The sequence below is a fragment of the Mesoplodon densirostris genome, chromosome 3, assembly GCF_025265405.1.
Source record: "Mesoplodon densirostris isolate mMesDen1 chromosome 3, mMesDen1 primary haplotype, whole genome shotgun sequence".
In the NCBI taxonomy this organism is placed as follows: domain Eukaryota; kingdom Metazoa; phylum Chordata; class Mammalia; order Artiodactyla; family Ziphiidae; genus Mesoplodon; species Mesoplodon densirostris.
In genome coordinates this window covers 65,659,857-65,681,228 of record NC_082663.1, presented here as the reverse complement: position 1 = coordinate 65,681,228, position 21,372 = coordinate 65,659,857, and the positions used below count along the sequence as shown (strand labels likewise).

General features: G+C 37.6%; 1 protein-coding gene across 2 annotated transcripts in view; it reads right to left on the bottom strand.

Moving 5' to 3' along the window:
* Window positions 1-21,372, bottom strand: part of MSH3 (mutS homolog 3) — a 182,782-nt gene that overhangs the window by 160,738 nt on the left and 672 nt on the right. For both annotated transcript variants that reach the window (XM_060093103.1, XM_060093104.1), the window contains exons 2-7: window positions 20,161-20,281; window positions 10,163-10,383; window positions 5,934-6,140; window positions 4,177-4,293; window positions 3,659-3,776; window positions 1,885-2,030 (exon numbers count right to left, since the gene is read on the bottom strand). In XM_060093103.1, coding sequence (XP_059949086.1) covers window positions 1,885-2,030; window positions 3,659-3,776; window positions 4,177-4,293; window positions 5,934-6,140; window positions 10,163-10,383; window positions 20,161-20,281 — 930 coding nt within the window. The remainder of the gene's footprint in view (window positions 1-1,884; window positions 2,031-3,658; window positions 3,777-4,176; window positions 4,294-5,933; window positions 6,141-10,162; window positions 10,384-20,160; window positions 20,282-21,372) is intronic.

The window sequence follows — 21,372 nt, the reverse complement described above, 5'->3', positions numbered from 1 at the left end:
TAAAACCTGCAACATCTACTACTCTGTGTGATATGTAACATTGATAAACCCATAGTCAGTCTGCATAAAGCTGTGCGTTGCCCAGCCTGAAGGTAGCGGGCCTGATGGCAGTGGCACTACAACACAAAAGCCTTTGATTTCAGACTAACTACCAGAATCCAAAGGATGACTCCTAGGTAGTGATTGGGGAACATGTGACACTCACCACAACAGGGAAAAACCCAGCAAGAATAGGGTAAAGGAAGATGAGATCCATTTCAGCCACACTGAATTTGAGTGCCTTGTCCAATGAAGAGTTGGAAGCAAGAGCCTGGAGCTCAGAAGAGAGGTGCAGCCTGGACCAGACCTCTGGATGTCATCAGCCCAAAAGTGGTTGGTGAGGTAAAGAACGGGTCCCAAGAGAATGCCTGAGATGCAAACTATCATTTCTTTTTTTTTTTGCATGCCAGTTTATACACTACGGTTAACTCTGGCAGTAGGCCAGAGCGTATGTCTAACTGCACAAAGTAGGAGCTGTATACTATCAACTCTGCTCCTTAGACTGAGTTCCAGGTAAATATAAAATAGCACATTACATCTGATAAAGCTTAAAAGCAAGTAACCTTACTATTTGTAGGTAGGTTCAATTGCCTGCAGCTAGATAAAAAGTGCTTCTCAAAGGTAAAAAAATCATTTAGAGCCATCCAACAGTAATGCAAACTCCCAGAGGGAAAGGCTTACTGATTAAGCAAATGTCAAGTTAGCACAAAGTTATGCAGTCAGAATGAGGTGTTAAAAGGTACTTTGGAGACATTTGGGTTGTAAGGATTTTTGTTGATACGGTAGCTGGTTGCAGAAGTTTGTAAAAAACAAAGAGAATGAGTTATTATTAGGCAAAGGGTCCTACTTGTGCTTAACAGAACAAGGGAGTCTAATAGTTCCAAAGGGCCCTTAAACCTAAGATTGTAAGCAGAGTCCAAGTAAGTCTATAAATGGGCAAATCTGCTCACAAATTGCCAGAAGGCAAGATCAATAAAACTATGATTCACAAATTATACTTACCTGGAAGACTGGTTATAAATATTCCTAATCCTTATTAAAAAGAGAGTTTTGTACTAGCCAGCTATCATTTCCCTTTAACTCTCGAACTTTCCTCTGAACTAGATATGACAATCCCATAATCATTTGTGTTTAACTTCAAATCCCTAGAGGAAATTTGTAAAACCCTTTGTTATCCATGCATGTGTTGACTTTTATTCTGCTATCTGTACACTGTCCACATGCATGCCTGTCACTGGGTCTATCTTCAACCCTAAACTGCTAAAGCCCATGGACAGAAACTATCTGGATCCTTCCATAGCACAGAGTGCCAAGTAGCCACCTGAGAAAATTATAACTAATAATTTAACATATAAAATTAGGAGGAAAATGTTTTTCTAGTATAATTACTTGAGGACACAACCCATCAGATAGCCTCATTATAAACCATACATGATTACTCATATTTAAAGATTCCTTGAACATCTATCATTCGTTCTTTTTTTAAAAATTAATTAATTTATTTATTTATTTTTGGCTGTGTTGGATCTTCGTTGCTGTGCACAGCCTTTCTCTAGTGGTGGCAAGCAGGGGCTACTCTTCGTTGTGGTGCACGGGCTTTTCATTGCAGTGGCTTCTCTTGTTGCAGAGCACAGGCTCTAGGTGCACAGGCTCAGTAGTTGTGGTTCGCGGGCTCTAGAGTGCAGGCTCAACAGTTGTGGCTCACGCGCTTAGCTGCTCCGCAGCATGTGGGATCTTCACGGACCAGGGCTTGAACCTGTGTCCCCTGCACTGGCAGGCGGATTCTTAACCACCGCGCCAGCAGGGAAGTCCCTATCATTCATTCTTCACCTACAAAGTACTTACCACAAGTCCAATGAAAACGTTCCCCTTTTTTTTGTCTTTAACATTTTCCTTATTTTCACAGATACACAGAAGATAGCTGGTAGAAGTATCAGTCATTATCTCATCGACATTAACAGCATCATCCAGCTTGACTAAAGGATTTACATGTAATAATCATTAAAGAAAAACAAATGCTACATTCCCATTAGCTTTTCTCCCTTAAAATAATGGTTCATTTTCCTGGGCATTTTTGCTTTATGCAAAACTCTGCCATACAGCATTTATTCTTCTGATTTATTCTGATCATAGTTACATGACTTATCTTCCCTAAGATATAAGATTCATGAGAACAGACAACTATTACCGTCTCACTTCCAAAGGGCCTGTGATATGCCTCAGATCCTGTGGAAGCACCAATTTTTAACCCTCTGCTTTACTTGGATAATGCTGAGCCTTGACTCCTAACAATCACATGATGTTTAATTCCACAAGTCAAAGCATGGATACACTGAAGTAGTGTAAATTACTTTCCTCCGTTAAAGTACCTAACAGCTCTCAGACATAGCAAGAGAATTTTTAAAAGATATGAGAAAAGAAAACCAAAAAAGAAAACAGAAACATACATACATGTGCGCGCGTGTGTGTGTGTGTGTGTGTGTGTGCAGTAAGTCCACTACATAAATTCTCAGGGATGAAAGCTGCTTTTGGACAAGGTCAGTCTGGGAACATCCACTTTGGGCATCAGCAGATAAGAGCTACAGCAGCAGCAAAAGAGAAGCACAGAGGGGTGCTGTTTTAGAAGCAGGCTTTGAAAAAGAGACTCAAGTTCGGGCAAAAGAAACAATAAAATTATGAAGTTCTTACAGCCTGATCAGCTTAGAACAACACAGAGCTATTAATGGTCTGGGGTCCACTCTGAGTGATAACCGTTCCGTATTCATGGTGTTAATGGAATAAAACAGCCTTCAGAATTTGGGTAGAAGCTAAGCAGGCCTCCAAATAAGCACATCTGTAATAAACCATAACAGCAATACCTTCACACAGTATCATTTAAGACCTTATCCCTACATTCTTTTATTCTGAGAGACCTGACCCCATTCCACAGTAAACAAAATGCTTCCTTATCACATTTGATATATAATTATTTGGTTTTTAAATAATTGATAGAATTTTATGACTTTGCTGTTAAAATCATTTTGCTTCAAGTAACTCACTGAATTTATCAATGACCATAAACTGGGGGGCAATCATTACATATACTGAGGGTTCTTGCAAGTGAGAAAGCTTACAATCCATTTTCAAAAGTAATAAAATTCTTATGATGCTAACAATTAATGAAAATGACCTACTATTATGTTTTATAAGCAGTTAACTGTGTGTTAACTTGGTAGTTTTCTTTTCACATTTTGAAGTAAATAAGTTATTTTTTAGGTCTCATTTTAGGAAGATCTACAGGAGCTTGTAAGCCCTAAGCACCTAACCACTGCCCACAAAGGCCTAGGAAAGATGCAATTTCACATCAGTTGCTAACTTGCTATCATCTTTTATCAGGCTCTCTTTTTTCTTGCTCTTAAAATACAATGAACTCTCCTTTTACTATGGCATTTGAAAAATGCTTCTTTCCAGCCAATATCAACTCTTCTCTCTTCAGTACCTTACTAATCACAGGTCAAGGTAACCATACTGCCTCATCTCATCAAAAAGGTACCCAATCAAAGAACAGTTTTAAAAAATGCTATTTAAAACAAAGCCCTTGTAACATTTAAGAAAAACAATTCCTATTTGAAAAGGATATCTTCTCCAATAAGTGTAGATTTTGTATAAAGAGCAGTCAATTTCCGGGAAAAGAGTGAACTTTTGTTGTCCCCAATGGCTTTTAACGCAGCTGTTTCAGTTTGTTTCACAACTCCCACCTTCAACAAAAGTAAGAAATACTGCATATCAAATATGATGGAAAATTTGTTAACAAAACATTAATTCTAGATTTTGAAAGGTTAGTTCTGAAACATTTAAAATAAACAAATTAGTCCACAATGTCCGGAGGTAGGGCTTAAGTAATAAGTACCACAAGGACATTGCAAGTGTGGATAAATCACTATGAAACACTGCATCACAGAGTTGAAAAAACTTTTTACCCTAAATATCTAATATGTTAAAAACTCATGGAGCTATACTGCCAATAATTATGACAAATTTTAATTTCTCCAAAACAACAAATTCCAAAACCAGTTATAGCCTACCGTCTTAGAAAACATTTCCCTCTCTGGAAGAGACTCTAATCCCCTTTTCCCACAGGTTGAAGCCAAAGCTGACCTTATATCCCTTGGCCACAAGGCGGCGTACGTGAACAAACAGCCGGTGAGTAGGTATGCTTGCTGTCATAAAGTTGTGATCTAAATGGCAATAGATATTGAGCTCCCGGGCTGCAATCTAAAAAAATTTAAGAAGAAAATATCAATAAATTTCTACTTCTAGATTCCCTGTGCAGTGTTTGGTCACTTTGTTAAAAATCCATCAAGGTATACATTTAGGATTTGTGCACTTCTCTGTGCGGTATGTCAATAAAAAGTTTAAAAGACATTCGCTGTGTAGAAGCCTATGGTTTTATCTTTTTTTAAACAGTGTCCATGGCCTAACCTCAAAGCCAACATCTATATTTATAAACAACTCAGAAAAATATGACAGGTTTTCTTTTATGTCCTTAGATCTATCAAAACCTTAAAAGTGCTGAGCTTTCCCTGCACAACACAGAGACCATGAGACTGAAACAGAATAAGAATTTGCTACTTAGCACATGCAAATAACTGAAAATTAGGAGATACCACGGAGTATACGTAAATGATGAACCTCCTTGGACAGAGGGCATCTTTGAGGAAGTGAGAAGAGAACCCCCTGGTCTGGTTAGCTACTTAATGATGCATGAATTGATAGGAATGCAGAATCAGGCAGCACCACCTGATTCCCTATGTTTTTCTACAAAGTCCCAGGGCTTAGATATTGCCCACTGGAGCCACGGAATTGGAGTCATTCCTCCACTCTTAATCCCCTATACCACCCGTCTCTGAACTGTATTAGTTCATCGCTGCAGGGCAAGAAGACATTAGTCTTTACTGTGGTCAAGGCTGAATTTAGCACTCAACCTAGAGAGAAGGGCAGAGAACAGCACTTCCTTTCACCCCTTCATCTGTAAGAGGCCAACCACGTGGTTCCTGTCCTCAGGAAACACGCGGATGCTGTTTCAAAGTCTAATTCCATGACACAGAAGAGAGCATCATGCCATCTGAACTAGAGAACACCACTTTCCTGCCACAGGACATAGGACACTAGAAGAACAAAAGTTGGCCAGGTCTCCACTCCCCATCCATGAGGTGGCAGACGAGCCACCTCATCACCCTCTGAAGACGTACTATCCAACTAGGCCTAAAACTAAGGGATCATCACAATCATTCATGACTTCAACAGCACCACCAGCAATACCAAGCCTAAGCTTGCCCCTAAATGCTCAAATTTACTTTTAACCTTCTTAACTTAGGCCTACATCAAACACCCCAAATTAAATACAAACCCAACTTAGACTAAGATAGCAAGACAGCTGATATACAGAGACCTGTAAGACTTCACACACTTATTGGTGGTTGGCAGAGTTAATGTGCTCTTCCACTGAGATTTAACTATGTTCCTGGCTATGAAAATTCATAACTTAAGGGTAAAAAGAGGAATTTCTGTACATCTCAATGTTCTTTTTCTTGTTTGAGTCTTCATTAGGAATACTCACATGATGATGGTTCATTCACAATTGACTTTCGATGGATGAGAGGTACTGGGCCAGCACCATGGAGAATAAGCACCAACATTCCAATAGGGACCCCTCACTTCCTTCCCCACAAATCTAGCATCCACCAAGTTTGCTTGTGTCTATTTTTAGTTTTTACTTTAAATGAAAGTATTTTTGAAGGTAACTGATCACATTAGCTTCTCCATAAGGTGGTCAGAAAATGAAATAAAAACACTGGAAAATATTTAAGGCTGGACAAAAAAAACAGGAAACAGTGTCTGAGAAAACAACTTACCTCTGCATCTTCCCCAAAGAATCTATACTTATATCCACATTCCACACACAAAACTGCATCTTTCTGCTGCTGCTTCATTTCTAAGTATTGTAATTCTAAGGGGGTGTAGATGCTTTTGGTCCGTTTGTTAGACGGTTTAGAATCAGAAGTCTTCTGTAAGTTTTCATAACTGCTATGTGATGATCCAAAATGACTGAGTGTCTTGTCCTGGCAACCAAAAGATTTTTATAGTTTAAAAAGTATTAACTGTAATAATAGTTCCAGAACGTAAATTTGGCACAAAGCTAATAACTGGTGAATCCAAGTGAAAAGTTTATAAGAGTATATCATATATTAGGCATCTTTTCTTGCAGGTTTGGAACTTTTTCAAAGTAAATGACTTAAAAAAGTGAGCCAAACTAAACTACTGTATAATTATTTGAGCAAATTTTGAAAGCCTAAACTAAAAAAGCTTTCTATACTTCTCTTTAAATTGGATTTCATTAAACCAATTATAATTAACCATTTTCTTTTCTTTATTCCCAGATATATAAGGCACAAAAAGTCATCAGGCATCAATCTGTCTCCCTCAGTGGTAAGGCAAAACCACTTTGAACAAGCATGCCAGCAGCTAAAGCTGCACTTAATGTTTAAATTTCCAAGTACAGTCTAAAAGATAGTATATTCCAAAATCTTTATTCCAAGAAAGAATCACAATTTGTTTGGTAAAGAGAGATGAAAAACAGCTTTTGGAAAGCATAAAGCACAAGGTTACTTTTTCAAAATTAGTATTCCTGATATCCACCTGTCTATATGAAAACCATAATTAAATCCAGTTCACAGCTTAGAGCAAATTCCTTGCTTCTGAGACTTATTAAGGTAAAATGAAACAAATCTGTACAATTGATGACATAAAAATTCATATTTTAAGGCAAGGCAAGAAAAATCTAAACATAAAATTTTTCTCTCCCCATTTTGGCCCCCTCCCTCCCCTTCAGTGTGCATTGTGCATCTATCTGCCTTACGCTTAGGTTTAGCAGAAATACCTGCTCAACCATTAAGATCAATTTTCCTCCTTCTGGTGCCAGCCTTATAACTCCTTGGAAGCTAACATTTCTTTCTCAATCCTTTAAGGGGTCACGATGACCTACCACTCGCCTCATACACACAGACATCTATGGTGAACTTTATATACAATGTCAACATGCCATTTCCCTTAAAGATAGCCATTGGTGCATAACATACTGGTCAGACGACCTGGGGAGACACTGGGCACCTAATGGAAGTCTTCTTAGCTTAAATACTTACCTATGACCTTATTAACGTTACTAGCTATATTACTTACATTCTGCCTATTTTATAATATAATTGTTTCTTGCGTTACCAAATGTATGACTGAGACTCCAATAAAATTAATAATGATTAGGTGACTTAAAACGATTGACAAAATATACAGTCCTATATGATCAGTGATTTTAATAGTGTAACTCTAGATATGGGAAGAAGCAACAAGAGGGAATCTTTTTCTAGACCGTAACAGACTATAAGACAGGTGGTTCAGAGGCTTTCGGCTACTGTTAACAGGGCCTAGTCCAGTAACAGCACAGTGAGTGGCCTATCAACAAAATCCTTGCCTGACCTGAGAATGAGTATTCCTAGCGCCATAGGACAAATTGATCACAAAATGCCTCCCAAACCTTGGTTGAAATTAAGACCGAAAGGGAACCGATTACAAAATAAAGACTGTTTGCCCATCAACCAATTCTACAAGAATGAAGTCATTAGCTACTGTGGTTGCTGACCTATATTACACCCTGAAAGGAATTCAGGAAGAAGATCAGGATGAGGCACTTTGTGAAACTTGCCCTCAGATAGTTAGATATTTTCAGGAGAAACTTTTTTATAAACCTGGATTCTTGCATCATCCCGTACTTAGAAAAGCACTAAAATCATTAACTAAGATGTCTGTTCCTTGTGACTAGCAGCAACCTTCTACAGACATGTGTGCTTGAGTGCACATACCCCCTTTACCAAAATCACATATATGCTGGCCTCCCCCTTTACTTCTTTGGAACAGTTCTCAGAGCTCTCTGAGAGACTATCTCCCAGGTTATAATCCTCAGGTTGGCTCAAATAAAATTTTTCACTTCTTTCTTAAGTTGACTATTGATTAATTATTTGTGTCAAAAGGATAAATCCAGCTTCTAATTAAATGTCACTGGGTCACTGCCAACATCAAAAAACTTACCAGCTACCCCTGAAATTAAAAATATGGCCTAAAAGACTAGTGACCAGCAGAGGCAGAGAAGAGAGAAAGAGAAATGTCTTATATGGCCCAGGGAGGGGACTGCTGTCCAAGGAAAGCCCAGAAAGACGTTCTTTACAGTTGCAGTTGCTGAAGGTTTAAAAAATTCAGCTTAGCTGGAATAGCAGGTAGAGACACAGTTTATCTGAATAGCGAAGCCAAGCAAACCTCCAAAGATCAGCAATGAGACCTGGTAAGGTATGGACAGGCATGGCAGGAGAAAAGTGGGTCAATATACCAGATTGGAGAATGCATTTGCTTTTAAGTATGATGGATTTTCGACTTCGTTTCCATGACTGTTATCTAAAATTCAGGAAAACCACATATTGCAAAACTTAATGAATACTTAAAAAAATATATTTCCTGGAAAAAGAAAGTTCTTACTTTATACCTTATTCATATATGGAATGAAAGTAGGAATCCAGCAGATAGTTTTAAGCATACTATCGTACGATAGTATGATACAAATAAACAAGTCAATCTGAATACTTGAGTATTAAGCAACTTTTTTCCCCCACCATTTGGGTGAAAATATTTCTCAGATATACTCTTTTTCATATTCCCAGAGACAGCATTCTGAACTCAATTTAACTTTATCTTGACAATTGAGGATGATCAGAATAATAAAATGGGAATTTCAGGACCTATTTCTAGGTGTCCCTTCTAACTGGTTACTTCTAATGTGCTGTGAATCAGAAATGCCAAGTTGGTCATTTTATGTATAAACCAACAGTAAATCTCATGAGACCCTAGGATAAATTCTCCAATTAACAAAGTAAACATACACAGACAAACTTTTTGACCTCTATACTTTATGACCACTACACCCAGGTGAACTGCTTCTAAGTATTAAAAAAAGATTAAAAATAAAAACAAAGCAACTTTTTTTCTGATGATGTAAAATAAGTCAGTGGATCTTATGGCCTGGCTGAAGGAGGAGTTCATGAATCTGGACTTTGTGGGAACGAGTGTGAACTTCTGAAAATTAGATACAAAATTGTGTTGGTCTGAGTATTTATCTGAGTAACGAATCCCTAGTGTTCATTAGATTTAAATGACTCATAAAAAAAAAATAAAGAACTAGTTCTCTAATTCCATCGTTTTCGATCATGGCTACACATTAAAATGAGAGCCTTTAAACGATATCCATGCCCAGTTTTTCATGAAAACTAACTAAACATGATTCTGAAGAAGGGTTCTTACTATCAGTATTTTTTATTGACGTATAGTTGACATACAATATTATGTTAGTTTCAGGGGTACAACATAGTGATCTGATAGTCAAATACATTATGAAGTGATCATAAGTCCAGTAACTAACTGTCACCATACAAAATTATGACAATAAGGTGATTCTAATTTAAAGCTGGGCTGAGAACCACTAATTCTGAATTATAGATTTCAATGATGGATCAAGAACTAAATTCCCTGATTCTGCAATGGTGAAAAATACTAATAATCACAAAACAGTGGAAGAAGTAAGAAAGCCATATACGTTTGGTTAAACTCTGAATTTATTATATCAGCCAAGCTTTCAACTAAAAACCTCAAAACATCTCTATAAATTATTCACTGTGATTTTCCAGACTAATCATGGAAACTATAAGGAGGACTATAAGAAACTGTGCTTGTATTAATTATTAATAAAGAATCCCCCCAAGTCAGTGGCTCCTAATCCAGGCTGTACATCAGAATCTTCTGGGAGGTTTTCTTGGTTTTGTGTTGTTTTAATAAAACCAATTCATCCTGCCTTAATACATAGTAAATCACAATCTCCAACAATTAAAAAAAAAAACTAAAACTAAAAAGCAAAAGCTCCCTCAGCTAATTTGGATGATCAGCCAAGTTTGGGAACCAGTGCCCTGAGTGAACCCACAAACCTAAAGGCACTTCAGAACCTACAGTTCTAAGTAACTGGATATTCATCTATATAAGAGTTACATACCTTTTGACTAGTTTGAGATTTGGAATCTTCAGAAGAAACTGCATTCTTTGCACGTAGAAGATTGATATCATCAAAATCAGTACATTTTGGCAGAACTGCAAATCTCTTCTGAAGAGACTCTGTCTGGACTCTATTTTGAGGAAGGGCAGAATCGCAGCAGAATTCTTTCAATTTTTCCAGAGACTTTAAAACGTTCCTGGTCCTCTGATGTTTCTTTGGCTCTTAGCAAGTCAGAAGAAAATATAACAATAGTATTTTATCTCACTTGGTCAATTCATAATTAGCATAGGATTTTTAAAGAGGGAGCTTCTCACTAAAGCAATGAATCTAACTATAATGTGATAAGGAAATAAAGAAACCTCGGGTTCAGGGTGAAGATGGCATATTGAAACATAGATCTAATTTCACTTGGTCCTGAAATCCCATTAAAAACTACAACAAGGCAGACAGAAAAGAAGAGGTGTCAACTGCAAACAAAATATCTGAAGCTAGAAGGATAAATGGATAAGCAATAACCAATTTAGCATACCTGAAAGCTAAATCCTAAATAAGTAATATATAAAACCAGGAACCAATCCTACTTACAACACCAAATGCTTATTAAATGGCTCAAGAATCAGGGCACCAGTAGCTCTGGAAATGGAAAAAAGGGAGGTTCTAAAATAAACAGAACTGGTTCAAAACAATTTAATTCCTAGACCCCTACCCCACTCCAAACTCAAGGGTAACTGTCCTCCTTCTACCTCAGAAGAAGACTGGAGATTTCTCTGGAAAAGGCAAAACAGGCACAGGTGAGACGCAGTACTGTGCCTGAGCCATAAGAATGATGTGAATACAGGCTTACTGTATGCGGAGAAACCAGCCTCTTCTCACCAGCTCTCAGAACACAGGCAGCCAGAGCTCTCCCTCCAGGCAGGAGCTCACAAGACTCTGGACTGGGGAAACTGACCAGCTCCATGGGAAAGACCTAAAGATACTGACACCAGGAATTCACCAAGGAAACCAGATCACCACTCCCAGGACATGTGCCTTCCTGCCTCCACAGCTTTGCTCATGCTATTCTTTCTCCCCAGAATGCCCTTGACCCCAATTTCCACATGGCAAATTGTACTCATTTCGTCAAGACCCATCTCAAAACTACTTTTTCATGAAATTCTGCTAATTCTCCCAGTTTAAAGTCATCTTTTCTTTCTCTATGTTCCTATAGCAAGATCGCATCTCTCTACAGCACTTATCACACTCTGCCAATTAGCAGTTATTAATAAGCAAGCAACCCATAAAATAAGGGAAACTATCATGTATTGGGTATCTACTATATGCCAGAATACATCTTTTCACCCTTTAGAGCAATACTATTAGGTAATTACTATTTAATATAAAGAAACTGGGACTGCATTTATTATCTCTTACTTTCCCATTAAAGCAAAAACACTCTGAGGGCAAGAGTTGGGTTTTGTTCATTTCTAAAAGTTTAAATATTTTCATATTAATAGTCAAACCTCTTTTTAGATCTATACTTTATCCTGTCTCCTGTTAACCTTGTAGCTAGAAAAATGTATATTTGAAATCTCTTTTCAAATGTATATATTCATCTTATTTACTGTTATTCTCCCCTTTTCAGGATGTATACTTGAATCACTCTTCAAACATATACTGTAAGTTTTTACATTATATAAGGACTTCCCCCTATCGATACAAAAAAAACTTTCCCGGGATGGGGGTGGGGTATAAGTCTTAGAATTGCACTCATGTGAAAAAAGAATATCTAAAACTGAAGTGTTAAAAACTAAGGTGAGGGCTTCCCTGGTGGCGCAGTGGTTGAGAGTCCGCCTGCTGATGCAGGGGACACAGGTTCGTGCCCCGGTCCGGGAGGATCCCACGTGCCGCGGAGCGGCTGGGCCCCTGAGCCATGGCTGCTGAGCCTGCGCGTCCGGAGCCTGTGCTCCGCGACGGGAGAGGCCACAGCAGTGAGAAGCCCGCGTACCGCAAAAAAAAAAAAAAAAAACTAAGGTGAAGTAGCCAGGGACTCTTCTAGCTAGTGAATGCTCTGCTCTTTTCTTCCCATTATGTATTTTTTTAAGTAAACAGTAAAGTTCATATTTCAAAAATTCCATGTCTATGACCTTATTTCCACAAACTTCAGGGTTTGCTCAGCTGGATGTGCAGCAAGGACTCAGCGTGCATGTGGTAAGAGCCCTTGATGGTTCACTTTCTTGCCCTCCTCCTTACCATCCTTCCTCACCCTACCCTACTCTCACCACTGCCAAGGAAGATTCCACCTTGAAGCTCCATCCTTGAGTTATGCTCAATACAGAAGGGTTTTTGTCGGTTCAGAAAGATCCTGGATTGAGCCAATACAACCTCTCTGCTACCCTTCCACATCTCTTAAGGTTTTTTCTCTCCTTTTTCTGTGTAGCCATCTTTCATCCTTAGGCTACAATGACTTTCTACGAGTGCATCACAGCTCAAGAGTTAGGAAAGAAGGTGTCCCACACTTGTTCATTTATATCAAGCCATTATGATTCCTGAACTATAAAATAAGAGAAAGAACTGGTATACACGCAATTACCCCAAATTACAATTTTTTCTTAATGCTCCTAGGACCATCAAATCTTGAGCCATCTAAAAGAAAACCAGAGGGAAATATGAACATGTTATCTGCGGGAAGAATGAAGCTTACACAGGAAAACCAAAATCTTTCATTGCCTTCCTCACAGATACCTAAGAGAGATTTGAACACCTCATAAGGCCCTCAATGAAAAAAACTAAATTGGAAGGCTTCTCAAGTGCAAAGCCCCCAAGAGGTACGAAACCCTCATGCCTAAGAAGGGACACAGATATAGGCACCAGTCCCTCCATTAGGTCTGAGGAAGACTGTAACTACTGTGAAAAACCTGGCTCATGGAAAACTGAGTACTATGAAAATTAAAAGGGAAACCTCCTAAAATGGAGTTGGGAGGCCAGCAGGGAGAGCTCTCCTGGACATACTACCCAGCATCAATACAGATCCCAACAGGAAGAGACTTACCTTGCATCTCCTATAGAAGTGACACTAGCTTACTACCACCAGCAGGAGGAAGACTTTCTCCTTGCCTGGCAACAGTACAAACAATGACAGACTGTCACAACTCAGCCAAAGAAAAGCCACTATACTTTGAACTCCCAGTTTCCTCCAATGACCCTCCCAAATTCCTCTTCTCCTCTATAAAAGAGTTTCCTCTCCTTTGCCTTGCTGAACTTGCATGTGGTTTGCCATAGTTGCATGTCCTAAATTGCAGTTCTTACCTGCTCCCAGATAAATCCATTTTGCTGGTAAAATAATTTGCTGTTCTCCTGTTTTAGTTTAACAGTACCCAAATAAACCTTAACAACCTCCATATTCTGCTCCTATACTTAAAACCTCATACTATTTCCTTTTCTGAAGATGCCATGAAATGAACTATCAAATTGCCACAATATGAGATTAAGACTTGCCAGCATTATCACTAAAGTCTCTGAGCCCTTAAGAGGATATACCCTAGAAATCAGGCCATTGGTTGCTGTCCCAACATGTTAAATAGACCAAAAACTTCTCAGTAAAAATCTTTCACTGAATTAACACCTTCACTGTTTGAGCTTTAATTTTTTGTGTACCATAAAATGTAAATACATAATAGTTACTTTCTCTACTCAGGCTTCCTCCTCTAGGCCTAGGTTATGAAGGATCAAGGAGGTAGAAGAATTATCATATTTTAAATAAAGAATTTTAATCTAGAAGAAAGCACAGAGTAGATACTGAAATATAAATATGTGCCACTATAAACAGATTTTTAAAAATCTGTATAAGAATCTGTTTTACAGATAAAATAATTCATCTTAAAAAAAGGAAAAAGAGAAAAACCTCTGGAATATTACAAACATATTTTAAATCAGTTAAATTTAAACACAATGTTCAGGCAAAACCAATCTATACTGAAGTCAAGATAGTGGTTATCCTTGGTGGGGGAAGGGGTTGCCAGTGGGACAGAGCACAGAGAGGTTTCTGGGGGTCCTAGTAATATAGTTTCTTGATCTAAGTGACGGTTATATAGGTGACTTCAGTTTGTGAAATTTATCAAGCTTATGATTCTCTACATGTGTTAAACATCTATAATGAATTAAAAACAACAAATCCATGTTCATAGATCTCAGGGCCTCAAGAATTCTCTGTTTGGGAAGATAACTTACAGCCAATGTTTTTGAGGGTTTAAGCTCAAAAGAAGATATTTAAGCTTAGGCAGATAAAAACAAGACACAAGTCAAGGAGGAGAGTCTTAAAAAGAAAAATAAATAGATTTAAGAGGCAGTTTCAAATATTGTCTAACAACAGAAACCCAGGTAAAGGGCAGAACTTCCTCTTGTTTTAAAAGACTTATTTTTTTAATCTTAGTGCCCTTGTTTTTAAATATTCATTCCAAATTGGGGCATGTCAAAAGGTGATTCTTTTTTTAAGAGTATAAAATGAAAATGGAAAGTTTGTTGGATAAAACTTTTTACCCTGTATAATAGGCAGTCATTACAGAAAGCAAAAATGGGAATTTGGGGAATGGCATATTTGATTCCATGAAAAAATTTGATTTTTTCACTAAAACTAAGTAGCTTTATACTCAGCCATAAAAAAAAAATGAAATAATGTCATTAGCAGCAACATGGATGGACCTAGAGATTATCATACTAAGTGAAGTAAGTCAGACAAAGACAAATATCATATGATATCACTTATATGTGGAATCTAAAATGTGATACAAATGAACATATTTACAAAAACAGAAACAGACTCACAGAGTTAGAAAACAAACTTAAGGTTACCAAAGGGGAAAGGTCGGGGGGGGGGGGCATGGTGTGGATAAATTAGGAGTTTGGGATTAGCAGATACAAACTACTATATATAAAACAGATAAACAATGAGGACCTACTGTATAGCAAGGGAACTATACTCAGTATTTTGTAATAACCTATAAGGGAAAAAAATCCGAAAAAAAAAAAGTATATGTATGACTGAATCACTTTGCTGTACACCGGAATCTAATATAACATTGTAAATCAACTATACTTCAATTTAAAAAAATGTAAAATAACTAAGTAGCTTTGATGTTAGGATATTAATTGTAGTGTGTAATAATTATAAATATTAATCGATGTCTTTTATAAAATGGTCTGGGGTAAACTGGAAAAAATGAATTTAAGGCAGATTTCAATTTGAACTTTCTGGATATGGTCTAAAGGTATAATATTTGATACATTTCCCGGGTCTTTTTAAAAAATTGTATCTTATTTTTATATACTCTGGCTATATTTTATAGTATCTTTAATTGATTTTGTAAAGTCCACATTTATATAGTATTAAGATAATGTATATTTGTATTTATCAAAATGCATTTGAGACAGAGTTCTACACTGTTTATCTGTAATTAAAATAAGAATAATAACAAAAAGTCAAGTCTGAATCTGGGGAGATTTTATTTACCAAAGGTAGCCAGACATATATATTCCATCCCATATGTTTTTCCCACGTGATGCTGACACTCCTGCACTGAAAGGTGGGATCCATGTTCCTTCCCCTTGAACCCCCACAGGCCTTTGTAACTAATTCAACCAACAGAGTATGGCAGAAGTGACACTATATAACTTCCAAAGCTAGACTGTGAAAGACAATACAGCTCCTGTCAGGATACTCATTCTTGGAAACCAGCCACCACGCTATGAGGAAGCTCAGATTAGCCCACACAGAGAGACAACGGAGCCAGCTCATACTGGTAAGTGAAATCTTCAAGAACTTTGTGAGCCAGTTGTAAAACACAGCTATTATGTTACAGTATATAAACTTACAATTAAATGAATTACATTAAAAACAAAGGTAACAGGGGGCTTCCCTGGTGGCGCAGTGGTTGAGAATCTTGTTTGAGCCCTGGTCTGGGAGGATCCCACATGCTGTGGAGCAACTAAGCCCGTGAGCCACAGCTACTGAGCCTGCGCGTCTGGAGCCTGTGCTCCACAACAAGAGAGGCCGCGATAGTGAGAGGCCCATGCACCGGAATGAAGAGTGGCCCCCGCTCGTCGCAACTAGAGAAAGCCCTCGCACAGAAACGAAGACCCAACACAGCAAAAATAAATAATAATAATAATTAATTAATAAAAAAAACTCCTACCCCCAACATCTAATTAAAAAAACAAAACAAAGGTAATAAATACTCAGACCTCACTGCTTCCTAAAACTTTTATTACATTTTACTATTATCTATAATCTAAAGATTATTAACATGTATTGTCTCTGTATGGTGTAAATACTATATAATGGTGTGCTATTGCAACTATGCATCCTTTCCCAACTCTAGAGAAGTCAAGGCTTAAGAACGGGGCTACTCTAGACCTTCTCTTCCAAAGCTTAAAAACAATCCCTAAAGAGATCAAACTGATCCACAAGGAATTTAACTACTTGCCAGAACAAAATTCAACATTCTTTAAAGAAACACAAATCCCAGCACACAACACAAAGTTCAAAATACTTATTATCAGGGCTTCCCTGGTGGCGCAGTGGTTGGGAGTCCACCTGCCGATGCAGGGCACAGGGGTTCCATCCCTGGTCCAGGAAGATCCCACATGCCGTGAAGCAATGAAGCCTGTGCACCACAACTACTGAGCCTGCGTTCTAGAGCCCGTGAGTCACAACTACTGAGCCCACACACCACAACTACTGAAGCCCACTTCAGTAGTTGCCCAGAGCCCGTGCTCTGCAACAAGAGAAGCCACCGCAATGAGAAGTACGCACACAGCAAGGAAGACCCAACGCAGCCAAAAATAAATAAATTTAAAAAACAAAAAAACAAAACACAATCCAAATAATTAATTACTAAACATGCAAAAAGTAGAAAAATCAGTCAAGGTGTACAAAACCAGAAATGATAGAGATGACAGAATTAGCATATAAGGACATGAAAACACATATTATAAACATATTCCATATAATCAAGAATGAAAAGGAAAAAATAAAGAGGAGCAGAATAGAAGGTTTTTGTTTGGTAACAGCTTTACTGAAATACAATTCACAGAGAAAAATGGGAGATTTTTTAAAAAGAACAATACAGAACTTCTAGAGATGAAATATACAATATCTGAACTGAACATTTCACTGAATTAAATTTACGTCATATTAGATACTACAGGAAAAAAATATCACTGAACTTGAAAATACAGCAGGAGAATCAATCCAAAATGAAGCAGAAGGGGAAATAATACTGGAAAATAAATGAAAAGAGCTTCCTTATTTGAGGGATAATATTAAGTAATCTAGCATCCCTATTAATAAACTCTCAGAAGAAGAGAAAGGGAAGAGACAGAAAAAAAATTTGAGAAAAAAGTGGCCAAAAAATTCTTCCAAATTTGATGAAAACTATAAACCCATGGAACCCAAGAAGCTTTAAATGAACTCCAAACAGGATAAAGATTAATGAAAAAATAAAATTTTTTTAAAATACTAGACTAAGGCCCATCAAAATCAAATGTGGGCAAACCAGTGATAAATACAAAATCGTAAAAGCAGCCAGAGGAAAAAAGACATATTAGGGAAATCAACACCTTAATTAAAAAACACCGAAAACACCTTGATGTCACAAATGCTAAAGGTTAAGAACCTTTGAAGGAATACTATCACTCCCTTTCTTCTTAAATATAGGACTTTTCTAATATATACTTTACCTAGTTTACTGTGACTTCTCTTCTTTTAGAGATATATATTTGAATTTCTTTTCAAATGTATGTTTTACCTTTTTATTATTATTCAATTTGTTTTCAAAACACATATTTAAATCACTTTTCAAATGTATCAGGTTTCCTTGTGAGTATAAAAGCTTCCTTAACCCTGTGGATCCTAGGTATAAAAAAGAGCTTATAAATTGAAGAATTAAGAACTGAAGTGGATCCATATAATGGCATATTATTCAACAATAAAAAGGAATGATGTAATTTAGAGTACTCAAAATCATAGAAATCATAGAATAGTGATGGCCAGGGCCTGGGGGAGGGGGGAATGTGGAGCTATTATTTAATGGCTATAGAGTTTCAATTCTGCAAGACGAAAAGAATTCTAGAGATGGATGGAGGCAATGGTTGTACAAAATTATGAATGCACTTAATTGAACTGTAAATTTAAAAATGGTTAAGATGAAAATTTTATGTTCCGTGTATTTTGCCACAATAAAAAGAAATTAAATTAAAACAACTTTTGAAAGGAAGGAGGTACCGATACATGCTACAACATGGATGAACCTTGGAAACATTAGGCTAAGTGAAAGAAACCAGGCAAAAAGGCCACATACTGTATGATTCTATTTATATGACATGTTCAGAATAGGCAAATCTATAGACAGAAAATAGATTCGTGGTTGCTTAGGTCGGTGAGGGGGGCGCTGCTTGGGGAAAATGGGAAGTGACTGCTATTGGGTACTGAGTTTCCTTTGAGGGTGGTGAAAATGCTCTAAAATTGACTTAATGAGGGCTGCACAATTCTGTGAATATACTAAAAGTCATTGAATTGTATATGGTAAATGGGTGAATTGTATAACATGTGATTATATCTTAATAATCTGTTATTTAAAAAAAAAAAAAACCCGAGGTGGAGCAATCACCCAGTGTTAGACTGGGGAAAGCTCTTTCTTCTTCCTGAGTGTGATTTTTACCAAGTAGCAAAGGTCTTATTTCAAAACATTCCAAGTCTGTTGCCCCTTTTCCACCTCAGCTCTCCTGGGTGCCTGGAAAAGTTACTTAAGTGTGGTAACCCTCAATCCTCACCTATCACCCACCTCTTCTAAAAAGGAGGACAGCAAGGGTTGTTTGGAAGAATAAAAGAACTACAAAAAGCCTGTAGAACAATGGCAGGCAAACAGAGGGTTCATTAACAGCTTGACGAATTTACTGAAAAACTGAATAATCAGATCTATGTACAGTAAAGAAGCAAAGAATGGTAGACAACCCTGGAAAATGCGAATTCTGTCAAGTCATGCCTCTCATCATGGCCCCTTCAGGTAGGAGGAGAAAAAGGGTATCATCAGATTTATCCTTCTCTTTAACCATACGTCTCCATTTCTATAGTTATTTCATACTAAGTCTTTCATGTTAACCTTAAATCCAAATTTTACCTCTTGACCCACTAAATTGAAACTTTTTTTTTTTTTTTTTTTTTGGTTTTGTCTCGTTTTCTTTACCTAAATTCCTGGGGATAATGAAGAAAGAAGCATTTTCTGTCCTCCCCTATCACAAATTGTCTAAGGCCAAAAACTAGAGAAAAATCTGCTCAACCATCTGTATCCAATACCTCCCCTAGAAGTCCAACAGCTCAGGAACAGTGGTTTTACCCAAAACCCTTTAGCATACAGAAAAAGCACCTCCATGATTAAAAAGGACAGGGTAGATCTACATGTCCTGACATTGAAAATTGTTCAAAATGTTCTGCTAAGTGGAAAAAAACAAGTTGCAAATTAGTATATATAGTATAATACAATTTATAAAACATTATTATTAGTTAACTAATTTGGGGGTCTATTTGAGTACATATAGATGTGTATAAACAGAAAAACCTGGAAGAATGTACAGCACCCCCCAAAATTAGCAGTAGCCCTTACTGAAAGGGAGAGATTATGAGGTCTTTTACTGTCCACCTTCCACATTTCTGTATTGTTTGAAATTTTTATAACAAGAACGTTTTACTTTTATAATCAAGACAAGAATTTGCTAGAGGGAATAAGAGAGAAAATTGGGAGAACTACAGCCAAATTGCAGAACTCCAGCTCTTACCTCCACTCCCCCAACCTCTTAGCCACACCACCCCTTATGAAGGGGCCAGTCTACTCAAGCACAATGGAGACCTTTCTCCACAAAGGAAAAAAATGGCGCAATACTCCAACAGTCTCCTCTGCCTTCAGGAGAATGTGAGGATATCAGAGTCATGACTTGTAAGAATGAAGAAAAATTGCCTCAGAACTCACCAGGGTTCCCAGACATTACTGAATCACTTCCTTCTTCCTTTTCTTGAACTTTCTTTGCTTTCTTTTTAACAGGCCCATCACTCTCCAGTGGTCTCTTTTTACTCCTGTCGATTTCTGCAACCTATGTTAGAAAATGATATTATCTCTAATCTCAAAACTTGATGTATGCAAAATAATTTAAACCTTACTTCTGAATGACAGCAAGGTTCTTGCCATCCATCCTTCATAGAATCATCTATTTAGAGTTATGGGTGAACTGTTTTACCATCTTCAAAGACAAGGTGGAGACTGGCAAGTCATGAGCCTCAGCACCTCAAGCCCTCCTAGAATTAGAACCAAGGCTGCTACTTTTCTTCACTCGATCAGCCTTCCCCTATCTCAGATTATGAATCACCCTATTTACCTATGTTAAATAGAATACCTTTAAGAAAAAAAACTGATACTTAGAAAAGTTGAATTTAGACATATAATTAAAAACAGTATCATTTTTTTTTTTTTTTTTTTTCTTTTTGTGGTATGCGGGCCTCTCACTGTTGTGGCCTCTCCCGTTGCGGAGCACAGGCTCCGGATGCGCAGGCCCAGCGGCCATGGCTCACGGGCCCAGCCGCTCCGCGGCATATGGGATCCTCCCAGACCGGGGCACGAACCCGTATCCCCTGCATCGGCAGGCGGACTCTTAACCACTGCGCCACCAGGGAGGCCCAACAGTATCATTTTTGAAATGTTAATTGTCATTTAACTGTTTCACATTCAAACTTGATTTATGTTCACCACTGAAAATGCCACAAGATTATGGACTATATGCTGGCAGAAAACCTGTCAAAAACGTAAGTCCTTCACCAAATAACCTCTAAATGGTAGGCATAAAATAAAATCTTGGTGAATTCATAAAAATGTAGGCTATGGTCAAAAAACAAAGACAGGAGAGGAACAATCATCTATGGAAGAAATATAAATGAAGGGAACAAGATTTTGAAGCAACAGGAAGCATACAACAACTAGCCATCACATCTGTATCATCTTAAGAAACTTTATTCATCCAAATTGTGTATCAGACTTTATAACCCGAACTACAAGGGGTACAGTCACCAGGGAACTGCACAACATGACTTTGACCCGTAAACGCTTGAAATACTAAGCAAGGTTGTTGCAGCCTTAAAAACTAGAGATTTAACGGCAGTTTTCGTCTAGTCAGCTAACCAAACACATACA